This window comes from Gracilinanus agilis, chromosome 1 (assembly GCF_016433145.1).
Source record: "Gracilinanus agilis isolate LMUSP501 chromosome 1, AgileGrace, whole genome shotgun sequence".
NCBI lineage: Eukaryota > Metazoa > Chordata > Mammalia > Didelphimorphia > Didelphidae > Gracilinanus > Gracilinanus agilis.
The window spans coordinates 541,602,519-541,624,650 of record NC_058130.1 but is presented as its reverse complement, the minus strand read 5'-3'; the positions used below and the strand labels follow the sequence as shown (position 1 = coordinate 541,624,650).

The window sequence follows — 22,132 nt, the reverse complement described above, 5'->3', positions numbered from 1 at the left end:
TTTCTGAGCCTCGCTTTCCAGTTGCAAGATTCTACCTTTTAAACTGTTATTTTCTTGCCAGATCTCTTCCATTTTCCTCAAAATCTCAGATTTGAACTCTTCCATAGCTTGTGAGGAGTTTTCCTTATTTGGGGAGGGTCTGGATGGTTGTTTGTTCTCCTCCTCTGTTTGCTTGGTTGTCTGGATTTTCTCTGTGTAAAAGCTGTCGAGTGTTAGAGACTTCTTTTTTTTTGTTATTATTCTTTCTCTTCTGAATTTCCTGTAACTGATTAGCCATCATTAGCCCAGCAGCTTCTCAGGTTTGTCCTCGCTCTCAGTGTCTGTCAGAGATCTATTGGCTCCTGAGGTCTGAGTTCTAGTTTTTTCCAAGGTCAAGCCCCCTGGTGGATTCCCTTGCTAGATCCTCTGCAGGAGGTTCCTTTACAAGTCTCAGGGAGCTACTTCCACAGTCGTATACCCGTCTGCACTGGTTCCCCACTTAGGCTTTAGTTCCTGGCTGTGTCTGCCTCCACCCACGCCTCTGCTCAGCCGGCACCCACGCCTCTGCTCAGCCGGCACCCACGCCTCTGCTCAGCCGGCGCTCCGCTCCCAGCGTCCACTCTCTGCTCCCGCGCGCTCAGATTTCGCGTGCGTTCTTGACTTAATGGGGTCCTAAGTCTTGCTGCTCTCAGGAACAGGTCCCGGAGCTGCCGATGACTCGATGGGTGCCCCAAACTTGCTCTATTTCTTTTTAGCTGGGTTCGGAGCTATAGGTGAGTGTGGAGGGGGTGGGGGTGGGGCGGTTGCTCAGCCCGCGATTGAGTGAGTGAGAGCCCTTTTTAGCCTGGAAATGTCTCGATTCCACGTACCTTCCACGCTGTGCCCTGTTGTGGGGTTCCTCCGTTCGTCTGGACTTGTTTTTATGTCCCCTTGAGGAGTTTTTTGTGTTTCCGTCAGGAGAGGTTAAGAGCTGCTTCTTACTCTGCCGCCATCTTAACCCGGAAGCCCGGGCAGGCAGTCTTTTATCTGCATTTCTTATAATAATTATATTACTTCTGTTGGGTTTTTTGGGGGGGGACTGATATGTTTAATTATGTTCATAGTTTTCCTAACATTAACCAACTCTTCATATAAACCTACACTGATAATAGTGGTTTTTAAAAGAAAATTTGTCATAATCTCCTTGCTACTATTTCATTTAAATTTTTTACATCAATCAGACAAATTGATTCATAGTTTCCTTTTTCTGTTTTGTCTCTCCCTGATGTAGGTATCGAGAAGGAATTTGATAATATTCATATTTTTCAAACAATTATGGTATTGAAAGTAATGTCCTTTAAATGTTTGTTAGAATTCACTTACAAACCCATCTGGCCATAGGTTTTTTCCCATTAGGGAATGCATTTATGATATGTTATGCAGTTTTCATTTCATCTTGTTTTATTTTTCTAAGATTAAATTATTTTAATATTTTAAGTATTCCATTTATTCTATCAATCTGGATGAACTGTATTTTTTAAAAAATATTCATTCATTGTCAGTTTCATTGGCATAGAATTGGACAGAATAGCTCCTAGTAAATGCCTTTATTTCACTTTTATTGATTATGAAGTTTTAAACCCTTACCCTTTCATCTTAGACTCAGTGCTGTGTATTGGTTCTAAAACAGAATAGTATTAAGGGCTAGACAGTAGGGTTAAGGGACTTGCCCAGGGTCAAACAAAATATCCAAAGTCACATTTGAACACAAGACTTCTCATCTCCAGGCCTGGATATCAACCCACTGAGCCACCTACCTGCCTCCACCTTTTTTATTTTTGATACTTGCAATTTCATTATCTTTACTTTGGGGAAAAAATCAAAATAGCCAGTTTGCCTTTTTTTAACTGGTAATTTTGTTCATCTCTCCTTTGAGCATCATGGTTTCTATATTAGTGGTTAATTGAGTGGAGAGTTACTTCGTTCCTTTTTAATTTTTTAAAATTTCATGACCAATTCATCAGTCTGCTCTTTTTTTCTTTCAAGAGTTATAAATTTTCCCTTAAGTATTCCTTTTTTTGTATCATACAACTATTGGTACATTAGGACCTCATTTTATGCAAACTAAAATAGAAGCATAAAAATATGTAAAATAAAATTTTAATTATGTGTTAAATCTACACCTTTCTCCCAAGCGGTATAGACTCACAGCAGTTCAACAAATCAGTCACGTTCATTCTTGCTCTGAGAAGTGCCATGCTTTTTTTTTATCCCAAATATTACCTCTTATATCAGTTTTTGTCTGGAATTCTTGCTTGTAACAAGCTATATATATGTCAGGGCAATGCTTCTCTTTTTTCATTAAAGTTATTTTTTTCATTAGCGTTACTCAGTTATTAATAATGGCCCTTAAGTAGAAGAGTAGTGGTGCTGGTAACTGATAAGTCTAAGAAAAGTTGCAGAGTACCTAAGTATATTTACATAAGAAATTCTTATTAAATAATGGGGTTTATTATTATGCACAATTTTCAACTTAGGTGAAGGGTTTTAGAATGTATTGGTTGCATAAAATGAGGTTCTACTATTTGTTTTCTCATTTTTGTCATTATCTTTAATTAAATTAGTGTTCCTATGATTTGTTTTTTAACCCATCCTTTCTTAGGATTAAGTATTTAATTTCTAATTAATAGTTATTCTATATTTTAAGGCCTTTTATTAGATATGATTTTATTGCATTATGGTCAGAAAAATATACACTTAATATTTCTGATTTTCTTGTCTGTGAGATTTTTATGCTTTAGTACCTGATGAATTTTTGTAACGGTGCCAGATACAGCTGAGAAATAAAGGTATTTCCCACTTTAAGTAAATTTGCATTACACAAATTCAACTCAGGCAGAGGGATCCAGCATTAGGCAAGCAGGGAACTCTGGTTCCTGGCAGTGGTCCTCTGTTCCAGGCACTGAAGCTGCTTTGGCACTGGATGTCACAGTCTTGCCAGAGGATGAGGCCATACGGAGCCCTATAAGAAGAGGGCAAGATCTGCAGAATGGTCCACTTACTATTGAGAACTGACTATATTCTTTTCTATTTCCATTTGATATTCTCCAAAATTATAGCATATCTAATTTTTTTCCAAGATTCTATTTAACTTCTTGCCTTTTTTATTATTTACTTTATGATTAACTTCATCTAGGCTTGAAAAGCCTTCTATTATAGTTTTACTTTTTATTTCTTCTGATAACTCATTTAACCTTCAAGAATTTAGATGCTATGCCATTTGATGAATGTGTTCGGTATTGATATTAACTTGTCTATGGTACCTTTTAGTAAAATATAATTTCCTTCTTCATTTCTTTTAATTAGCACTTATTTTTACTTATTCTCTGAGATCATGATTGCCATCCCTATCTTTTTTTACTTTACCTGAAGCATAATAGATTCTGCTCCAGTCTCTTACTTTTGACTCTTTGTGTATCATACTTACTGTAAACATCCTGGTTTTGGATTTTCCTTTATAATCTGTCTTGATAATATCCTCTTCCATTTTATAGGTGGATTTATCCTGTTTCCATTCACTGTTATGAAAACTAAGTTGATTTTCCTCTATTCTATTCTCTTGTACTTATTCTTTTCCTTTTTCCTCTTTTCCCTTTGTTTCTTACCACTCTTATTTTTTCCTCCTTTTTAGTACACCCTCCCATCCCATTATTCTTATGACTCCTTTTCCTCTTACTTCCCTGTTGTTGGATAAGATGAATTTCTGTACCCAGCTGTTTGTGTATTCTTTTCAGCTTGAAACAATTCAGATGAGATTGAGAATTAAATGTTGCCTACTCCACCCCATTGCCCCTTCCCTTGTATAAATTCTTCCTTGCACACCCCATTTATGTGTGATAATTTCACCCATTCTTTACATTCTCCCCCTCCCAGTGTATTATTCTCTGCCATTCTTTTGATATCATCTAAATATTATTAATAGAGTCATACCCAGACTCTTTTGTCTAATTAGATTCTCTAAGACCCCTGGTGTTAAGTTCTGAGGAATTATATGTATCTTTTCTGCATATAATAATGTAAATAATTTAATCTTTTTTAGTCTCCCCTGATTTCTTCCTCATTTACCTTTTCTTAAGGCTTCTCTTAAGTCTTATGTTTGAATGTCATATTTTCTATTCTTTGCTGATCTTTTATCAGGAATGCTTGAAAGTCTTCTATTTCGTCAAATGTCTATTTTTTTTCCCCCTATAGGATTATGCCCAGTTTTGCTGAGTAGGTTATTCTTGGTATACTAGCTCCTTTGCCTTCCAAAATACCAGATTCCAAGTCTTCCATTCCTTTACAATGGTGGTGGTTAAATCTTTTGTGATCCTTCTTCATGGGGGCTTTTCCTGTATTTTTCAGTTGCCAGCACCACCTCTATTCTCAAATTGCTGTATTTATTTTGTATCTCTACTACATTTTCTAATCCGTGAAAATATGTCTCACTCATAAAATGTAAGTTCCTTGAAGACAGAGATATCCTTATTTTTGTATTTATATTCCTAAGAAGTAACATGTGTGTTCTTAATAAATGTTGATTGAGTTTACATTTAATAACCCTTTCATCTTCAGGAAAGTAGAGATTATTGCCACTATAATTTTGAGGAAGAATAATAGCAGATTATTTACAGACATGTTCTTTCCTCCATATCAGATTCTCTTATTCTTCCTCATTGCTGATACAGATTCTTCACATCATCTTCCATGAAGTTTTCCTTAACTAATTAATACTAACTTTTTATATAGTGTTTAAAAATTTGCAAAAACCCTCAGAATAACTCTGAGGTAGATAGTAATTGATGTTAGACCTACTTTACAGATTAAATGGCATATCTAAGATCTCACAGATCTCATCTAGTGTCAAACTTGAGATTTTAACCCAAGGTTCTTCTCTTTCTAATGATCTTTCCACTATACCCTGCTGAGTTCTCTTTATACTTATACCAATTATCCTATGTTTCCTCAAATGATAAAACAGAATTTCCCACTAGTTGTTTTATCTGTGTTATGCCTTTAAAAAAACAAACTTACTTTCAGAAGGGTAAGGACTAGGCAATTAGGGTAAAGTGACTTGTCCAGAATCACACAGATAGGAAGTATCTGAGGCCAAATTTGAAACCATGTCCTCCTGATCCCAGGCCTGGTACTCTATCCACTGTGCCTTTTAGCTACCCCTATGTTGTGCTTTTTCATTGACTGTCATTTCCCTTGGTGGAAGGACAAATTCTGCAATTTTGACTGGAGCATTTGTCTATTGCTATTTTTATACATAATAGTAGGTGCTTTAATATTTGTTGAATGAATAAGATTACCTTTTTTTAAAAAAAAGAATAATATGAGGGGGCAGCTGGGTAGCTCAGTGGAGTGAGAGTCAGGCCTAGAGACAGGAGGTCCTAGGTTCAAACCCGGCCTCAGCCACTTCCCAGCTGTGTGACCCTGGGCAAGTCACTTGACCCCCAATGCCCACCCTTACCAATCTTCCACCTATGAGACAATACACCGAAGTACAAGGGTCTAAAAAAAAAAAGAATAATATGAAATTGGAGAAAAGCAACATTTTCTCATAAAACTTTATTTGAACCTGTTAGAATGACCACTAGATAAGACAAATGGATAGCTTTTGACCAGAATGTCTTCCATGCCCATAGAGTCCTTTATCAATTCCCCTTTTAGAATTCTTAGTTTCCTTCAAAACTCAGTTCAAGCACCACCTACTACAGGAAGCCTTTATTTTCCTACTGCTAATTCTTCCCTCCTTTCCCCTCTTGTCTAGGTGTCTATTTTGTATATATTTTACATGAGACTGGGTGGTATAGTAGAGAGCTGGCCTTGGAGTCAAAAAGACTAGTACAGTTCCTGACTGACATATCCAATGTGACCCTAGCGAGGCACTTAAATTCTGAGTTCCCTAGGCAACTTTTTAAAACAAATATTGCAGAGCAAGTCATTTATTAGAAGCTATGAATATTTACACATATTTACAAGAAGATATGTATATTTACATGTTTATCTTCACCTTAGGTCCGTAAGTTAGAGACTTTTTCATTTGATGCTTAATTATCACTTATAAAATTTGATGTTTGATAATATAAAGTTGGTAGCATTATTAAGTTATTAGGTTAAACTGTCTTGCTTTGGTTAGGGGGAAAAGGTATTTCCCACTCAAAAAAAGGTCTTCAAGAGCTTTAGAGTAGATGATTTAATGTTTAGTTAAGTTTCTGCTTTAGTTAATTTATTTAATCCTTTAGAGTCAGCTTAAGTCATTAAAATTTTATAGAGTGTTTAAGAGTATAATAAAGTAAGCTTATAAAGGCTATAAAATTATTCTGCCAAGGTCTTTAAAAGGTTATGTGTAGTTTTGCTAAATGTCTAAATATTTATTCTGAAAAGGCTTACTCTTATGATAATATTTTGCAAGGGCTTCTGCACTAGACAGAAAATCACGAGACACAGATCTTATTCTTGGCTCTGCCATTGCTATCTTTGTGATCTTGGACAAGTCTCTTAACTTCTTTGGTAATGAGGAACTTTAAAGCAATGGGGGGTGTAGGGAATAAGATCAGCTCTAAAATTCTATAGTTTATATTGAAAACTTTGACTAAAAGGCAAATCATCGAACCAATCAATAATACCAGTAATGTCTATGCTGTTTGAGGATCTCATGAAATAATACACTCTGAAAGCCTATAGAACATCAGCTATTGTTATCCCATTGCCATTGTTATTTCTTAAGGAACTCTTAAGTACTTTACTAAATATTTTTTTAAAAGAAAGAAAAGAAAAAAATAGTGCTAATAAGCTCTCTAAAGAAAAAACTTCAAGAGTCAATGATTTCCAACCCATCTAATTCCATGGGTAGATGGTTTTTGCAAGTTGTGTTAGGAAACCATTCATTACTGATGGCCCAATTTCAGTTGAGTTTCTGAGTTTGACTAGATTGGTTCTCCAGTGAAAGACACGTAGAATACTATGAGATCTATCCCTGAAGTCTTTCCAGCTAGGCAGGTGTGCCCTTCCCTACCATATCCTTGAGGAAACCAATTCAAGCCAAATATGTGTTTTAATAAACCATTTAGACAACCTAAATGAACTATAATTCTTTTTTTTTAAACCCTTAACTTCTGTGTATTGGCTCCTAGGTGGAAGAGTGGTAAGGGTGGGCAATGGGGGTCGAGTGACTTGCCCAGGGTCACACAGCTGGGAAGTATCTGAGGCCAGATTTGAACCTAGGACCTCTGGTCTCCAGGCTTGACTCTCAATCTACTGAGCTACCCAGCTGCCCCCGAACTATAATTCTTGTGTGTGTGTGTGTTTGCATGTGTGTATGCTAAGATTATTTTTATTGATCTTGAAGTTACTTTTTAGGTTCATTTGTAGTTAATTATACAAATAGGTGATTTTATGTCACATCCGTTTTTTGTACCCTCAAATGAAATAGAACAAATTGGCAGGGGAACTCTTGAAGTTTAATATGTTTACTAGCCATGAGTAGTTTTAATTGCAAAGAAGAAGCTTCTGAACCCTATTCTTAGGGTCAGACTTTATATGCTTTTCTTCTTCAAGCAGTGTGAGTACAGTATTTTGCCCCCCTCCCCTTGCAACCTGTTCCTTTTTTATCTTCTACTCTTAGATAGCTAGGTGGTACAGTGGGTATCTTAGAGTTTAGGTTTAGAGTTCTTAGAGTTAGGAAGACCTGAATTTAAATCTGGTCTCAGATACTTACTAGCTAGGTGACCTCAGGCAAATCACTTCACCCTGTTTGCCTTAGTTTCTTTCATCTGTATAATGAGCTGGAGAAGGAAATAGCAAAACATTCCAGTGACTTTGCCAAGAAAACCCCAAATGGGTTCATGAAGGGTCAAACACAACCAAACAACAAGAATAATAAAAACTCCAATAGCATTAGTAGGAACAATTGATAGGTGATTGACTAAAAGTTAAGTTTCACCTATACAAAAAGGAGAAGTGATATATTTTTGACACTGATTTAAATTTGATTCTCAAGGTCCATGATAGGAATGTAGCATTAAAATCTGTGTTAGTACAACTAAGGCATTTTGTTTTTGTCCACTTATTTTGATCCCCTGACCCCCCCCCAAAAAAAACCACTTCTTTGGCCTGCCTTCATTGGATTTTCCCAATTAAGCGCAGTCTGTGGTATAGGAACAAGAAATTCCACAGGTTAACTTTACATTAACACATGATATTTTGATATCCTTTTTACCATTACTATACCTTAAATGTTTTTTAAAATTTAGAATATTTTTCCATGGTTACATGATTCATGACCCCCACCCCACTCTTTCCTCCCCCCTCCCAAGGCTGACAAGCAATTCCACTGGGTTATACATGTATCATTGTTCGAAAACTACTTCCATGTTATTCATATTTGCAGTAGAGTAACATCAAAACCCTAATCAAATTCCTATTGAACTATGTGATCGATCTTATGATTTTCCTATGCATTTCTGGTTCCACAGTTCTTTCTCTGGATATGGGTAGTGTTCTTTCTCATAAGTTCCTCTGGATTGTCCTGGGTCATTGCATTGCTGCTAGTAGAGAAGTCCATTACATTTGATTGTACCTCAGTGTATCCATCTCTATGTACAACATTCTCCTGGATCTGCTCCTTTCACTCTGCATCAATTCCTGGAGGTCTTTCCAGTTCACATGGAATTCCTCCAGTTCATTATTCCTTTGAGCACAGTAGTATTCCATCACCAGCATATACCACAATTTGTTCAGCCATTCCCAAATGATGGACACCCCCTCATTTTCCAATTTTTTGCCACCACAAAGAACTCAGCTATACATATTTTTGTATGAATCTTTTTCCTTATTATCTCTTATTATCACCCAACAGTGATATGGCTGGGTCAAAGGGCTTATAAGCATTCTTTTAAAGCTCTTTGGGCATCATACTATACCTTTTAATGTAAGATTCTATTAAAACAGGTTCTATTAAAACATAAACTACTCACTTTTTAGAGGCAAATTAACCAGACAACAGAATACTATTTTAACACTTAGAATTGTAGAATTTAGTAAAGTTATTGATGAATGTTTCAAAAGGCTTCTTTGTCTATTTCAGCATACTAATTTATTTCCAAGCTATAGCTTATTCACAAAAATCAAGCCCATTATTGTTCTTAATAGATTAATCCCAAGTTATCAACTGTTGGAAAAAATTCTGATGATGAAGATTTAATTGGAATACCAAGTCTTTTAGAAATGCTTCAAATCATCCATCTATCAGTAAAAGTTTAGCAGCATCTTGGTTAAAGATTAGTAAAGAGATACTGTAATCTTATATTTACTTTAGAATTTCAAATGTAAGTATAAACATAAAGAATACCACAAATATTTTATGTAACTAAGTGGTAGAAGTGGTTTACTAGAGGATAAGAATATGCATGTCCTTTATAATAGCTTAAGAGCTACGCTATGTTTTACTTATCTTGCCAAAATATAATTTAAATTTGGTACCAAAGTGAGATGGAGAACCTATACTGTGTCAGTCAAAGGAATAAGGTATGTCACAATTCATGCATTTCCTCTGAAAGATTGAAAGCCTTTAGATGGCAGAATGATGATCTCTCATGAGAGGAGGATTGAGGTATTCCTGATGGTAATGATATGCTAGTAAGATTAAGGTTTCTGATCCTGTTACTATGGGTAATAGGCATATGTCCATGAACATAATATGTCTTATATAAAATTATGATATATTTTAGGTTAAGAATACCCATATATTATGGTACTTCTAGATATTAATGTATTTAGTATAATTATGAATATTATGTATCTAGTAATATAAGAGTATAATGTATATGAGATATGCTAGGGGTAAATAAATCCATGTACAATTATATAGGACATGATTGGAGGATTGCATAGGCAAATAGGAAGTATCATTCTGGTTTGATATGAAGGGGTGTGTTTAGGGGGTTGACTGGTGTGAAGTTGTCTGGATCACCTAGTATATCTGGTAAGAATATTGCTAGTGAGAGTAGGATTAGGATTATGAGAATTAATCCTAAAGCATCTTTAATGGTGTCATGAGGGTGGAATGGGATTTTATCTGTATCAGGGTTAATATTATTTCGTGTAGGAATAACAGGTGAACAATTACAAAGGCTAGGATAATGAAGGGTAAGATGGAAATGGAAGGCCTGAAGAATTTAATTAATGTGGCATTGTCTACAGAGAAACCGTCTCAAATTCATTCAACTAATGTTGTACCAATATAGGGGATAGCTGATAAAAGATTTGTAATTACTGTAGCTCCTCAAAATGATATTTGTCCTCATGGGAGTACATATCCATTGAATGCAGCCATTCCCCAATTAAAGTACATACCCTCATTTTCTAGGTTTTTTTTTGCCACCACAAAGAGCATGGCTATAAATATTTTTGTACAAGTCTTTTCCCCTATTATCTCTGGAGTACAAACCCAGCAGTGGTATGGCTGGATCAAAGGGCTGTCTGCACCATTTTAAAAGAACACAAATCCACCCTAATCCAAGAGACAGAGACTATCATTACCTTACTTTAAGTACCTTGCATTAAACCAATGACAAAACCAAACATTTCCAGTCTGTTATGTTCTGAAATGAGATTGTATACGATTCTTACCTCACTTCCCTACCTGCCATAGTTATGTCCTATTTGCTCAGTACCCAGATATTTGTAAATTTACTTCAATAATGCAAATCTAAACACATGCCCTACATAAAGGTTTCAAACGAATGATTAGGCTTCCTTTTTTTTTAACCATAGATTATTATATGACATTCATTGTGGTCTCTTAAGATCATTAACTTAGAATTTGAAAGGTAGAAGAAAATGTATTCAAATTCAATTCAGTAGACATTAAATGCTGAACAGGTGTAAGACATCATTCTAGATACAGATGGTTCCTTTGCTTAAGAGATGGTCCCTCTGCCCAAGAAACTTGTATTCTCTAATAGAGTGTGGTATGAAAGAAGTAATGTATATACACAAAAAAGCACTATACAAGGAAACTTGAGATAAAAAAGAGCTCTGATAGTCAATGGGAAAGCCATAAAGGACTACTTCATGAAAGGAAAAGGAAGTACCTATACTGAATTTTGAAGAAGGAAGGAATGTAAAGATTTTGAGAAGTGGAGATAAGGAGACAGGATTACAGCTGTGGGAAATAATTTGCACAAATGCATAGTTAGTGAAAGATGGCCTATTCAATTCAGAGAACTGCTAGCAGGCTAGTTTGGCTATAGGAGAGTTTATGCCAGGGATATGATGAAATAAGGCTAGAAGTATAGGTGAGAACTAGATGATAGAAGACCGTTAATGCCAGATTATAAGGAGATTATGTTTTATCTTCTAGGTAATAGATAGCCCCTGAAGGTTTTTGACCCTGAGTGGAAGATGATCAGATTCATGCCTTAGGAAAGTTATTTTGATAGCTGGGCAGAAAATGGTTTGAGAGGGAAATAATGAAAGCAGTGAGACCAAAAAGGAAGTTATCTATCAAGGCAAGAGGGTTGAGGACGTGAATAAGGATGATGGGTGTATCAATAGAGAGAAAGCACTATAACAGATAGTACAAAACTAAAATGAACAAAACTTGGCAGCTGATTGGATATGGGAAATGAGGGAATGGAAAGAGTCAAGGATTTTCCCAAAGTTATTAGAAGCTCTGGAAATATCAATTCTTCCCAGGCAACTGACCCTGCTTCTAGCTTGGTCCTCAAAGCCATTGCACAGGGGAGATGGACCTTGCTATAACCAACATCAGCTGCTACCCACTGGTAAGCAAACCTCTTTAGCCAAAACAGTGTCTCACCAGAAGGAAAAACAATAGGAAATATGTAAGAAACAGATTTAGAGAGTAAAAATAGCAGCCAACATTTATCCTAAGAGTTTTATTGGAAAAAATACACTTTTTTCCCCTCTTTATATTCTGGAATGAACCAAACAAAGACTAAGTCAAAAAAGGACAAAGTTTCATAGTGATTTATTCTCATCAACAACAGTAATGATGGAAAGGCACAAGGAGCTGTTACATACATTGATGGAGATAGTCTTCACATCCATGAAATCATAATTCCATTAAAGCAATTTCAATTTCATTAATATTTTTTCTATTTTATCAATAATGTGAGATTAAATATACATTTAGCATTTTTCCATTATATAATTCATTTTTATATGTTGGAATTCAAAGTTAGCTATTAATAAAGGGGTTGAACATTTTTCACATCTTTACCAAGAAGCTTCTCTGGGAATGGGAAGAATGCTGAGAAAAACTATGATGATATTAAAAAGCAAAATACATTAATAGGAACTTTATTTTTAAAATTATATTACATTAAAATGGCATTTAACATAATTTTTCATAGAGAAATCTGTATTTATATTTATCACATGCTTAAGTCATAAGTTGTGCCTTTTGAAACATTTAAAGACTTAGTTGACTCTAAAAGATAAATTAGGAACTATCCCAAAAATCTTTTTAAAAACAGAAAATTTAATTAGAAAAACTTAACTTTTAAAATTTTAGAAGCATCTTATTTTGGGATATTTTATGAGTTGTACAAGTTTCAAAACTGAAAATATACTTTCTATCTCATTCATTACACGTATTAGGGTTTAGACATACATCATTCCCCTTGTACTATCTGTTATCTAGAATTTAGCAGTCATTTTCTTACTTGTGATCAGTTTTGTTCTCATTGTTTTAGCTATTAGAATTGGATTTCTTTAGTAGGGGAAAATAATAACATTTTGCAAAGCACTTGAAGGCTTCTTATGGACTTTATACACACAATCTTCAAAACAACTTTGTGAGGTATGTATTATTGTTATAACTGTTAGTCTTTGTTTTACAAACTCAGACATTCATTGAATTGCTTAAAGTCTCATACCTAGTATCAAAGGCAGGATTTGGAACCCAGATCTTTTGACTCCAAGTGTTCCTTTCTTTCAACTCTAATATACTCTCCTGACCTGAAATTATATTATCTTTGGTTATAGATATCTTCTCTGAGGATTTCCCAACCCCCCCCCCCCCAGGTTTTTTTTAAGCAAGAACAAGTAGTAAATCAACAAGCATTTCAAGCATTGATATAAAGGAAAAGCAAAAATAGTCTCTGCCCTAAATTAATTGCCTCCTGTAATTAGTTTAAATTCTAATGAAATTCAGGTTTAGCTAGGGTCATTTTATCCTCAATTGAGATTTTTACAAGAAATAGATTCCTTCAACTTTTAAAAATTCACTAATTCTTTAGTTTCAGGCACTTAAAATCATCTTTGCTTGCATCTTGTGCTATCACTTGAAACTCAGTATATTAAAAAAAATGAATTCTTTATCTTTTTGTTCTTATCTCCTACAAAATAGTCCCTTCCCTGTTTCTTCTCTCAGTTATTCATCTTTCTCTTGGTGTTCTAGAGCTGTATTCTCCAAATTCTTGATTTGTACAATATTAGTCTGTACTGTTTGAGCATGTATTACTATATATACGTATATTTAGTTATTTACAAATTATGTAAATATACTGTGGTATTCATAATTATGTACACCATAAAAGTCACAGATTTTTAAAAAGATTAGGTAAGTATTAAGCAGTAAATGATCTGAGAGTCATTAGCTTCTGTTTAGTTGTTTTTCAGGAAATTATTTTCTTAGGTAAGGTTTTGTTCTTTTCAAACATGCAAATGCTCTTTTTGTACTTTTTTTTTTAACCATAGCTCTCATTTCTTTTCCCATTTTTTCTTTAGTATCATTGGTTGTTTCGTGAAATCATTATTTAGTCTTTTTAAAAACTTCCAGAAATTCTTTTTGGATTTGTCTCCTTTGTAGTTTTCTTTGAGGCTTTGCTTATAGGTAATTTTGAGCTATTCTCTTCTTTAGTGTTTGCATCTTAAGCTTCTCTGTCACCATAATAATTTTATGGTGGGATTCTTTGGTTTTTTCATTGTTTTTTTTCCAGACTTCTTGACTTTGAACTTGAATTTTGGAGTGGGTTCTGCAGACTACTGGAAGTAATATCTGGACTGAGTTTCTGTGCTTTTTCATTCTTCTGTTGTTTTGACAACTCATTCTGGAGACCATTGAGCTTTTCAGGTTCCCAAAGTAACGTGAGCTGTTATGAAGTGTGCTCATTGACCTTCTGCTCTGAACTTTACAAATTCCTGATCCAGGTTTGAGGCTTTGAGGTTGTCCATGGTTGGAATTTTCAGTGGACTGCTACTGGACTCTGCCACTAGGAGGCACTGCAGATCCAGAGTAGATAATCTGCAGGCCCTCTTTGGGTCTAGACTTCATTCCTGCCTTGGTTATTCCTTTGCAGACTTCATCTGGGCCAGGGCTATAATATAACTTAGATCCTGTTCTGCTCATAGGATCAGAACCATACAGCTACTGGTTACTTATAAACTTATTCATCACTCAGTATTCATCTAGGACCTATGACTATGACTGTGCCTTTCTGCCACCAGTTGTGAAGATACTCTCTTCATTATTCCCTGAATCTGTGACACAAACTGGGTAGTGAGCCAAAGAGCTGCCAAATGTGCCCATTTCTTACCCTGCACTGTTGGGGAACTTATTTCTTCTTCCTTCCTGTCAAAATGCCTAGTCTTAGCTCTTTTTCAATCCCTGAGTGTATAATTGTTCCATGTGTCTACCGGCTTCTGGCTAGACCCTATCCCTAGAATGGATAATTTTTTTTTAACCCTTAACTTCTGTGTATTGGCTCCTTGGTGGAAGAGTGGTAAGGGTGGGCAATGGGGGTCAAGTGACTTGTCTAGGGTCACACAGCTGGGAAGTGTCTGAGGCTGGATTTTAACCTAGGACCTCCCGTCTCTAGGCCTGACTCTCAATCCACTGAGATTCCCAGCTGCCCCCTAGAATGGATAATTGATATAAGGAATGGAGAGGATAGAAGAGAGGGAGAGAATTTGGAACTCAACATGAACTCAACATTTTTTTATATAAATGCTATTTTTAAAATTGGAAAGTAATTAAAATAAAACAAGTAAAAATATATTTTAAAGATCTAGAAGATAAAAATTCACTTTCTCACTTACCCCACATATATCCAGTCTAGTGCCACATCTTGTCATTTTTATTTTCACAATATCATTCGGTTACTGGCTGTCTCTTGGTGTGGAATGCTATTTCTTACTTCTACCTCTTGTTTTCATGACTTCTTTTAAGATTTGGTTCAAATCCCATTTCTCCAAGTATCCTTTCTCATTCTTGCTGAGCTGCCTTTTCTTATATCTACTGTTGTCTTATGTATTTCTAGTTATTTAGAAGTTGTCTTCTCTCATTAGAATGTGAGCTCTTTGAAGGCAGAGGTTTCACCATCCTTTGTATCCCCAGAACTTAAAATGGTGCTTGAAACATAGTAAGCACTTTGGTAAATGTTTTTTTAACTGATCTATTGCCAAAAGACAAGAACACCAGTGATTGTTCCAAATATGGATCAGTTATATGTTTATGTACTTTATTCAAAGCAGTCACTTTTTGTGTCATCCCCTAAAACCTATAAACATACAGGAAAACAATATATTGGCTCAGAAACAAAAAGGAAGCACAAAAAAACCCCAGAAGAATAAAGAAGAACTTGTGAATTCAGTAATTATTGAATAAGCAACTCCAAAGCAATGTCTTGCGGTTTTTATAGTGCATATATTGATGATTTAAAAACAGTTGACTCAACTCTCCTCATGGCTTATTCATATCAAAATATGTGAAACAGATCATGGGTTCTTAACATGGATTTTTATGAGCTGTTTTTTCAATGTTTTGGCAACTACTCCAATATAATTGATATCCTTTATAATCCTGTGTGTTTTATACATTAAAAACTATCCTCAGATGATGCTCATTGTCTTCACCAGATTTCCAAAAAGGTACCTGACATAAAAAGCATTAAAAATCCCTCCAATAGATTCAATTTATAGGAGAAATTTTAGAGTAGTTGAAAACCATTCTTTATTTAAAATAGGCCAATAACAGTGATGTTGAAAAAGTTAATAAAAAGCCTAATATTTTTCAGGGAGACAGTATCAACTCATTCTAATTTTCTTGAATCATGTCTACTCTTCATGATTCTGTGGACCATAGCACACCAACTGTCAATGAGGCCTTCTTAACAAAGATACTGGGATATTTTGCCTTTTCTTTCTCCAGTGGATTAAGACAAACAAAGGTTAAGTGACTTGCCCAAAGTTATACAACTAGTGTGTGAGACTGGATTTGAATTCAGATCTTCTTGACTCTAGGCCCAGCACTCAATGTGCTGAAGTGCCTTTAGTTTTATTTTGCATTAAACCTATTATCTTGTGTTCCAAATGATTTCTAGGCTTATGAAGGAGTTGTACTAAACTATCTTACTATAAATAACTGTCTTACCTGGTGTACTTGTATGAGATCATGCTACATGAAACTGAAAAACACATTAAATAAATACTTCATCTCATGGAATCTTTTTCCAGTGATAGAAAATTTCTATTTGGATTTTTAAGCTTAACATTTTTAATGTATGTCAAGGAAAAAGAGAAACTAAAGGTTCCTAACTTGAAATAGAAGAAGAAGGAAATATTTTGAGATACCTTGACCTCCTTAAGGCAAGGCACATTTAGCAGAAGTCTTTTAAAAAGAAAGTTGTGTCTATTTGTACAAGAAACCTAACTATCATCCTTAAATCAAAACTCCAAAAGGAAAAATAGATTTAAAGCAATTGACACCTATGGAGTAACAATTTTCGTTCAGTACACATTTGGAACCTTAAGATGGAAAATGAAATTTTGAAAATATCCTAATAAAATTCAATAATATATTAATGAACTATGATCCCTTCACACTATTGCAAATATAGAAAGACTAATATTTTCTCATAAAAAAGTAAGAGGATTCAATTAACTAGCATTTATTAAGCTCTTGCTCTGTACTAGACTCCAAGCTAGGTGCAGGGGATTCTAAAATAATAGAAATTTAATTTCCAGAGGGAAAGGCAATATTTGCATAGATATGTGTATAAAGAATGAATACAAAATAAAAAAATGAAGGACATTAGGGAGGGAGGAGGACCTTCATGCCTGTGAGAATCAGCAAATACTTCCTGTAGGGATTAGTGTTTGAACTGAATCATAACTTAGAGATAAAAGTATTTGTGAAGGCCAGCAAAAAGGTCCAAATTAGTATAAATAATGAATCCCCTAAAGTAGTTACATTATTCAGATTTACATTATATATTTCAGCTTGACTAGAACCAATTATTTTACATAGCTATAATTTCAAATAGCATAATTTCAAATAGATAAGTGCATGTGACCATTTCAAGGGTGTTAGTTATTCACTATAATCTCAACTCAACTGTACTATAAAACAAACAAGGAAGCCTAAAAGGTAATTTGGACCAGGTTGGGAAGAACTTTAATAGCAAATTGAATTTTTATATTTGATCATAGAGGCTATATAGGAACTAGTGAGTTTTTCACTGTAGGGGAGTATGGTGTCAGATCTTTGTGAAGAAAAGTAACATTGGCATCTGTATGACTAATGGATTGGAATGGGAAGAGACTTCTAACTAGAGAGGCCAAACAAGGCCTGAATAGAAGGCATGGTCTAGGAATAGTGAAATGGGTATTGGATCTAAGACAGTGATTTCCAAAGTGGGCACCACCGCCCCCTGGTGGGTGCTGCAGCAATCCAGGGTGGGCGGGATGGCCACAGGTGCATTTGGGGGTGGTGAATAACTGTAAGGGGGCAGTGATAGTATGTGACAGGGGGCTCTAAGTAATATTTTTTCTGGAAAGGGGTTGGTAGGCCAAAAAAGTTTGGGAACCACTGATCTAAGACATGGAGGATTGATTTTTAGAGCACATAAAAATATGTTCAGAACTTTTGAATACTTTTGTAACTTCTGAGCAGTTGCAAAGGCTGACAATAAGTACTTGTTACTGTAGTTGTCAAATATAAATGAAAATGGTTAAGTCCAAATGGAGCCTATAAAGAGACTAAGATCTAAAAACAAAATCAAAAACCTCATTGTGGGTAACATCTAAACGAATGAATTTTTAATTTTATGTGTTGTCTCCCTCATTTAGATTTGGAACTTCTTGGGAGAACCCCCAGCAATTAGTATAGTTCTTTGGCTCTGGCAAAGGAAAGCATTTAATAGATGCTCATTCATTCATTCATTCAACAAAGAAGTATCAAACAAATGACCCGTCATGATCCAAATAGTAGTAGAAATTATATAGAAATTTTATAGAAATGATGGTTCACTGGAATTATGTTTAGAATGTGGCCATTGGAATTTATGTAAGATGTATCCTTAAGGATCCCAAACTTGGTGCAGAATATATAAACCAGACTCCCAGGTGCTTTTTCTGTGGTTTGAGTGATAAGGGCAAAAGCTTATTCTTTTTATTTGATGAAAAAGTAGGTAAGTTTGGTTTTTAGACAGCTGATATTTGATGACATGATGGGTACTAAAAATATAAGGGTTTAGCTTCTCGTTAAATTCTTTAATTTTTATATAATATACTGAAGTCTTGCTGCAATACTGGTCTTGGAATTTCACGGAAACAACTTTCTATAGGTAAAATAAGATACTTTAATTTAAAAAGCTTCTTGGTAAAATCTGAAATAGACTAAACTTATAGAATAAATCACCCCAAATTCAAGGTTCTAATATATGTAGGAGATGTTTAAAGACTATTGTTTTTGTTACTGTTACTTTAGACCTGTACTTTCAATGGTGTGTGACAAACTTCTTCCTTTGGAAGATAAACTAATCTGTAATTTAGAGTCTTGGAGAGTTACTTGGGGATTGAGAGAGTAAATTACTTTCCTATATTCACATCTGCTGATATGAGTCAGAGGCAGTACTTGAAACCAAAGTCTTCTTGACTCTAAGGCAGGGACTTTAGCAATACTGCTTTTTAAATGAATATGACACTATCAATTTTCAACTCATCTAGTGTCTTTGACTTTATATTTGACTCATTCAAAAATATTTTTCAATAATTAAAACTAATGAGGTAAAAATGTCTTAAGGTTTAAATACAAGTGTTTTTACAATGGGAAATTTTATATTTCTGTCCTATAGGTTAAGAGCAGGGTTGTGCGACCGTTGCGCAGTGACCGAAGAACACATGAGGAAAAAACAACAAGAATTTGAAAATATTCGACAGCAAAATCTTAAACTTATCACTGAACTTAGTGAGTTTTTCTTTTAAAATTTTGCTTATAAATTTTTTGTAAGATGATACAATATTAAAACTTGTTAACAAATTGGCAATAGTATTATTTAACTATTGTTTATTTAAATATATTTGTGAAAAAAATATATTTATGAGAATTTGCATATATAAATCAGTTTGGAGAAGGAAGAAATAGGAGAATGTGTGGAGAGTCTAAGTGTCTATAAGATTCTATTCATTTTTGTAGGATAGCTATCTTTTCCTCTCCATTCCAAGTAAAAGGATTAAAGGCCCCAAAGCACTGTCTTTTCTTGTACAAATTGCCCTGCACATTATAGTCATTTCATATAAACTGAATGAAGTGTAAAAATGGCTGGTTCATTGATTACTCTTGTCTAGGATTACCTGGCTCTGCCCTCAACATTCTTACTCTCTTTATGAGAGAATCCATTCTGACTGGCAAAGCATGAGGGGAAATATGTAGTCATTCAAATGTATTTTTTCATAGACATAGTGTCAAATGATAATGAACTTCTAGTACATTCGCTTCAAATGTAATATGGATTAAAACTGGCCTTTATGGGCTAGCCTGGGAACTTAGCCATCATCTAATATTATTTTACTATTAGAAAAATATAATTGAAGCTTCAAACCATTATTTTACCAATACATTTTTGAAACTCTCTATTCAGAAATTGCCTCTATTATTGAAATCTAACTTTTTCCACATTAGCAACTTTGTAACAAAAGCAGAGGTAAGTTTGATAATTAATCTTTGCCAAATAGAGCAGAAAATCATAGCTCCAAGATAGACCACTGTTTAAACATTGAATGATGTTTGCCAATTAATAAGCCAGATTCAGAAAAATAATTAGTTCTTTGATATCTATAGTTTATTTTCATTTGTTATTTACATTCATAAATATAGAAAAGAGATTATTTTCAAGAACTACATTTAACTTGTTTCTATGCCATTTTTTATTTCAACTGTACTTAATTTCACATTTCTGAAGCAGATTTAGTCTGACATCATAGAATCTGAATTTAAAGGGACCTCAGAGGCATCTATTTGTTCCATACCTGAACAGAAATTCTCTTTATTTTATCCCTGACAAGTGAAGTTATGTTTAATTTCATCCAAAATATCCATCACTAAAAATTATATCTGTATTATATACTATTTGAATAGCTATGGCACTTGGAAATTAGATGGAATGAGTAACCAAATGGAATGCTTTCCACTTCCTTCTTATCCTTACCATGAATAATGATATACTCCTTTACACATTAAGTACTTTTTCTTTTTGGTCCACAATTGTTACATAAAGTTATCAGTTAATCAGTTACATAGTAATCGTGAAACTTCAGATGCAATAATCAGCACCTAGTAACAAATTAATTTTGCACAGTATAATTAATAAGCTTGACCAGCATTGTTCTGAATGAAAAGTTAGGGAAAGCATAACGTAAATCAGTAAACCAACAGTTATCTAGTAATACATATTTTCCCATTATTCCCAGTTTTATTTTGTTAAATTTAAATTTCTTATATGACTTCTTTTCCTATAATATTTTAGTGAATGATAAGAATGCCTTACAAGAAGAAAACAAAAAACTTTCAGAGCAACTACATCAGAAAATTGAGTGAGTAGCTGTCCTAAATTTCTTTTATAATGTCTTCTGAAGTTTTGAATATACATACTGTGAATACTTAGCATTTTATTTGTGACAATACTTGTAGGAAGTTTATCCAGGAAATAGTCCAATTTTAATTTCTCTAAATCAGACCATATTTATGTTATTCTAAGGAGGAGATAAAAATGAGCTATTTTATATCTCACTGACTTAAAACATCTTGTTTATAATTCTTGAAACATTTAAATATTTCTTCTTTTAGTACTTTGTTTACATTAAATATATAGCAGTCATTATTAGGCTTGGACTCTAGAAGAGTTTTCCAGGGTCTTAAAGCAGTTTCCTTTGCGACTATGTACTCTTGCAATAAAATAAATTATTCTAAATGGTTTCACAAATGTTGTATTTTCTGTGCTCTAGATCTCATGACTTTCAATAAAGATTTTACCAGTTTTCTATTAGATCAGCAACAGTAGATTTTTGAGTTTTCATAATCTTATATTGATTAAGCTATCATACTTACTATGTCATCATCTATTTGAAAGAATTGAATGGACATTAAAGGTAGGGAGTTATTAGTGTCAGATAAAGGAGGTAGTAGGAGAGGGGCAGGGTGTTAGCAGAGTGAGAGATGAAATTGTCATCTAGGTGTGTTATTCAGTTGTTTTCATTCATATTCAACTCTTTATGACCCCATTTGAGGTTTTCTTGGCAGAAATATGGGAGTGGTTTCCCATTTTCTTCTCTAGTTCATTAACTGAGGTGAATAGTGACTTGCCCAGGGTCACATAGCTAATAAGTGTCTTGAGGCCAGATTTGAACTCAGTTAAGAAGAGTCTTCCTGATTTCAGGCCTACCACTCTTATCCATTGCCCTTCATCTAGTTGTAGCTACTGACAATAGTACTTTCAGGTTTTTCCCACTATGTTTTGATAGGGAGCTTTTTTTACCATGTTGACAAATATGTTGCAGCTAGGTAGTTAAATATAAGAGACAAATGGAACCTACATGTAAATTATGTTGGGCAAAAGTGTAATTGGTGTTGAGAATAAAACTTATAGATACCCTAAAGATCTGAATGAAATGCATTGAAATTGCCTAATACTTTTGGCTTTCTGGAAGTTTGTGTACAGTTTGGTTTGAAAGCTTATCCTTTATTTTAACTCTCAATTCACATGTTTTTGTTTTTTAATCCTTTAAAAATTGACCAGAAATCTGGTAAAGACACTTGGGAGTTTGGATTTATCATCAGTATAAATTAAATTAGCTCAGTGCAAGAGTGTTTTAACCTAGA

The 22,132-nt window shown here is 34.3% G+C and overlaps 1 protein-coding gene across 2 annotated transcripts in view; it reads left to right on the top strand.

Annotated features, from left to right (window-relative positions):
• RBBP8 (RB binding protein 8, endonuclease) overlaps nt 1-22,132 on the top strand; it is a 100,622-nt gene that overhangs the window by 32,576 nt on the left and 45,914 nt on the right. For both annotated transcript variants that reach the window (XM_044666602.1, XM_044666610.1), the window contains exons 5-6: nt 19,110-19,222; nt 20,781-20,847. In XM_044666602.1, the coding sequence (XP_044522537.1) occupies nt 19,110-19,222; nt 20,781-20,847 (180 nt within the window). The remainder of the gene's footprint in view (nt 1-19,109; nt 19,223-20,780; nt 20,848-22,132) is intronic.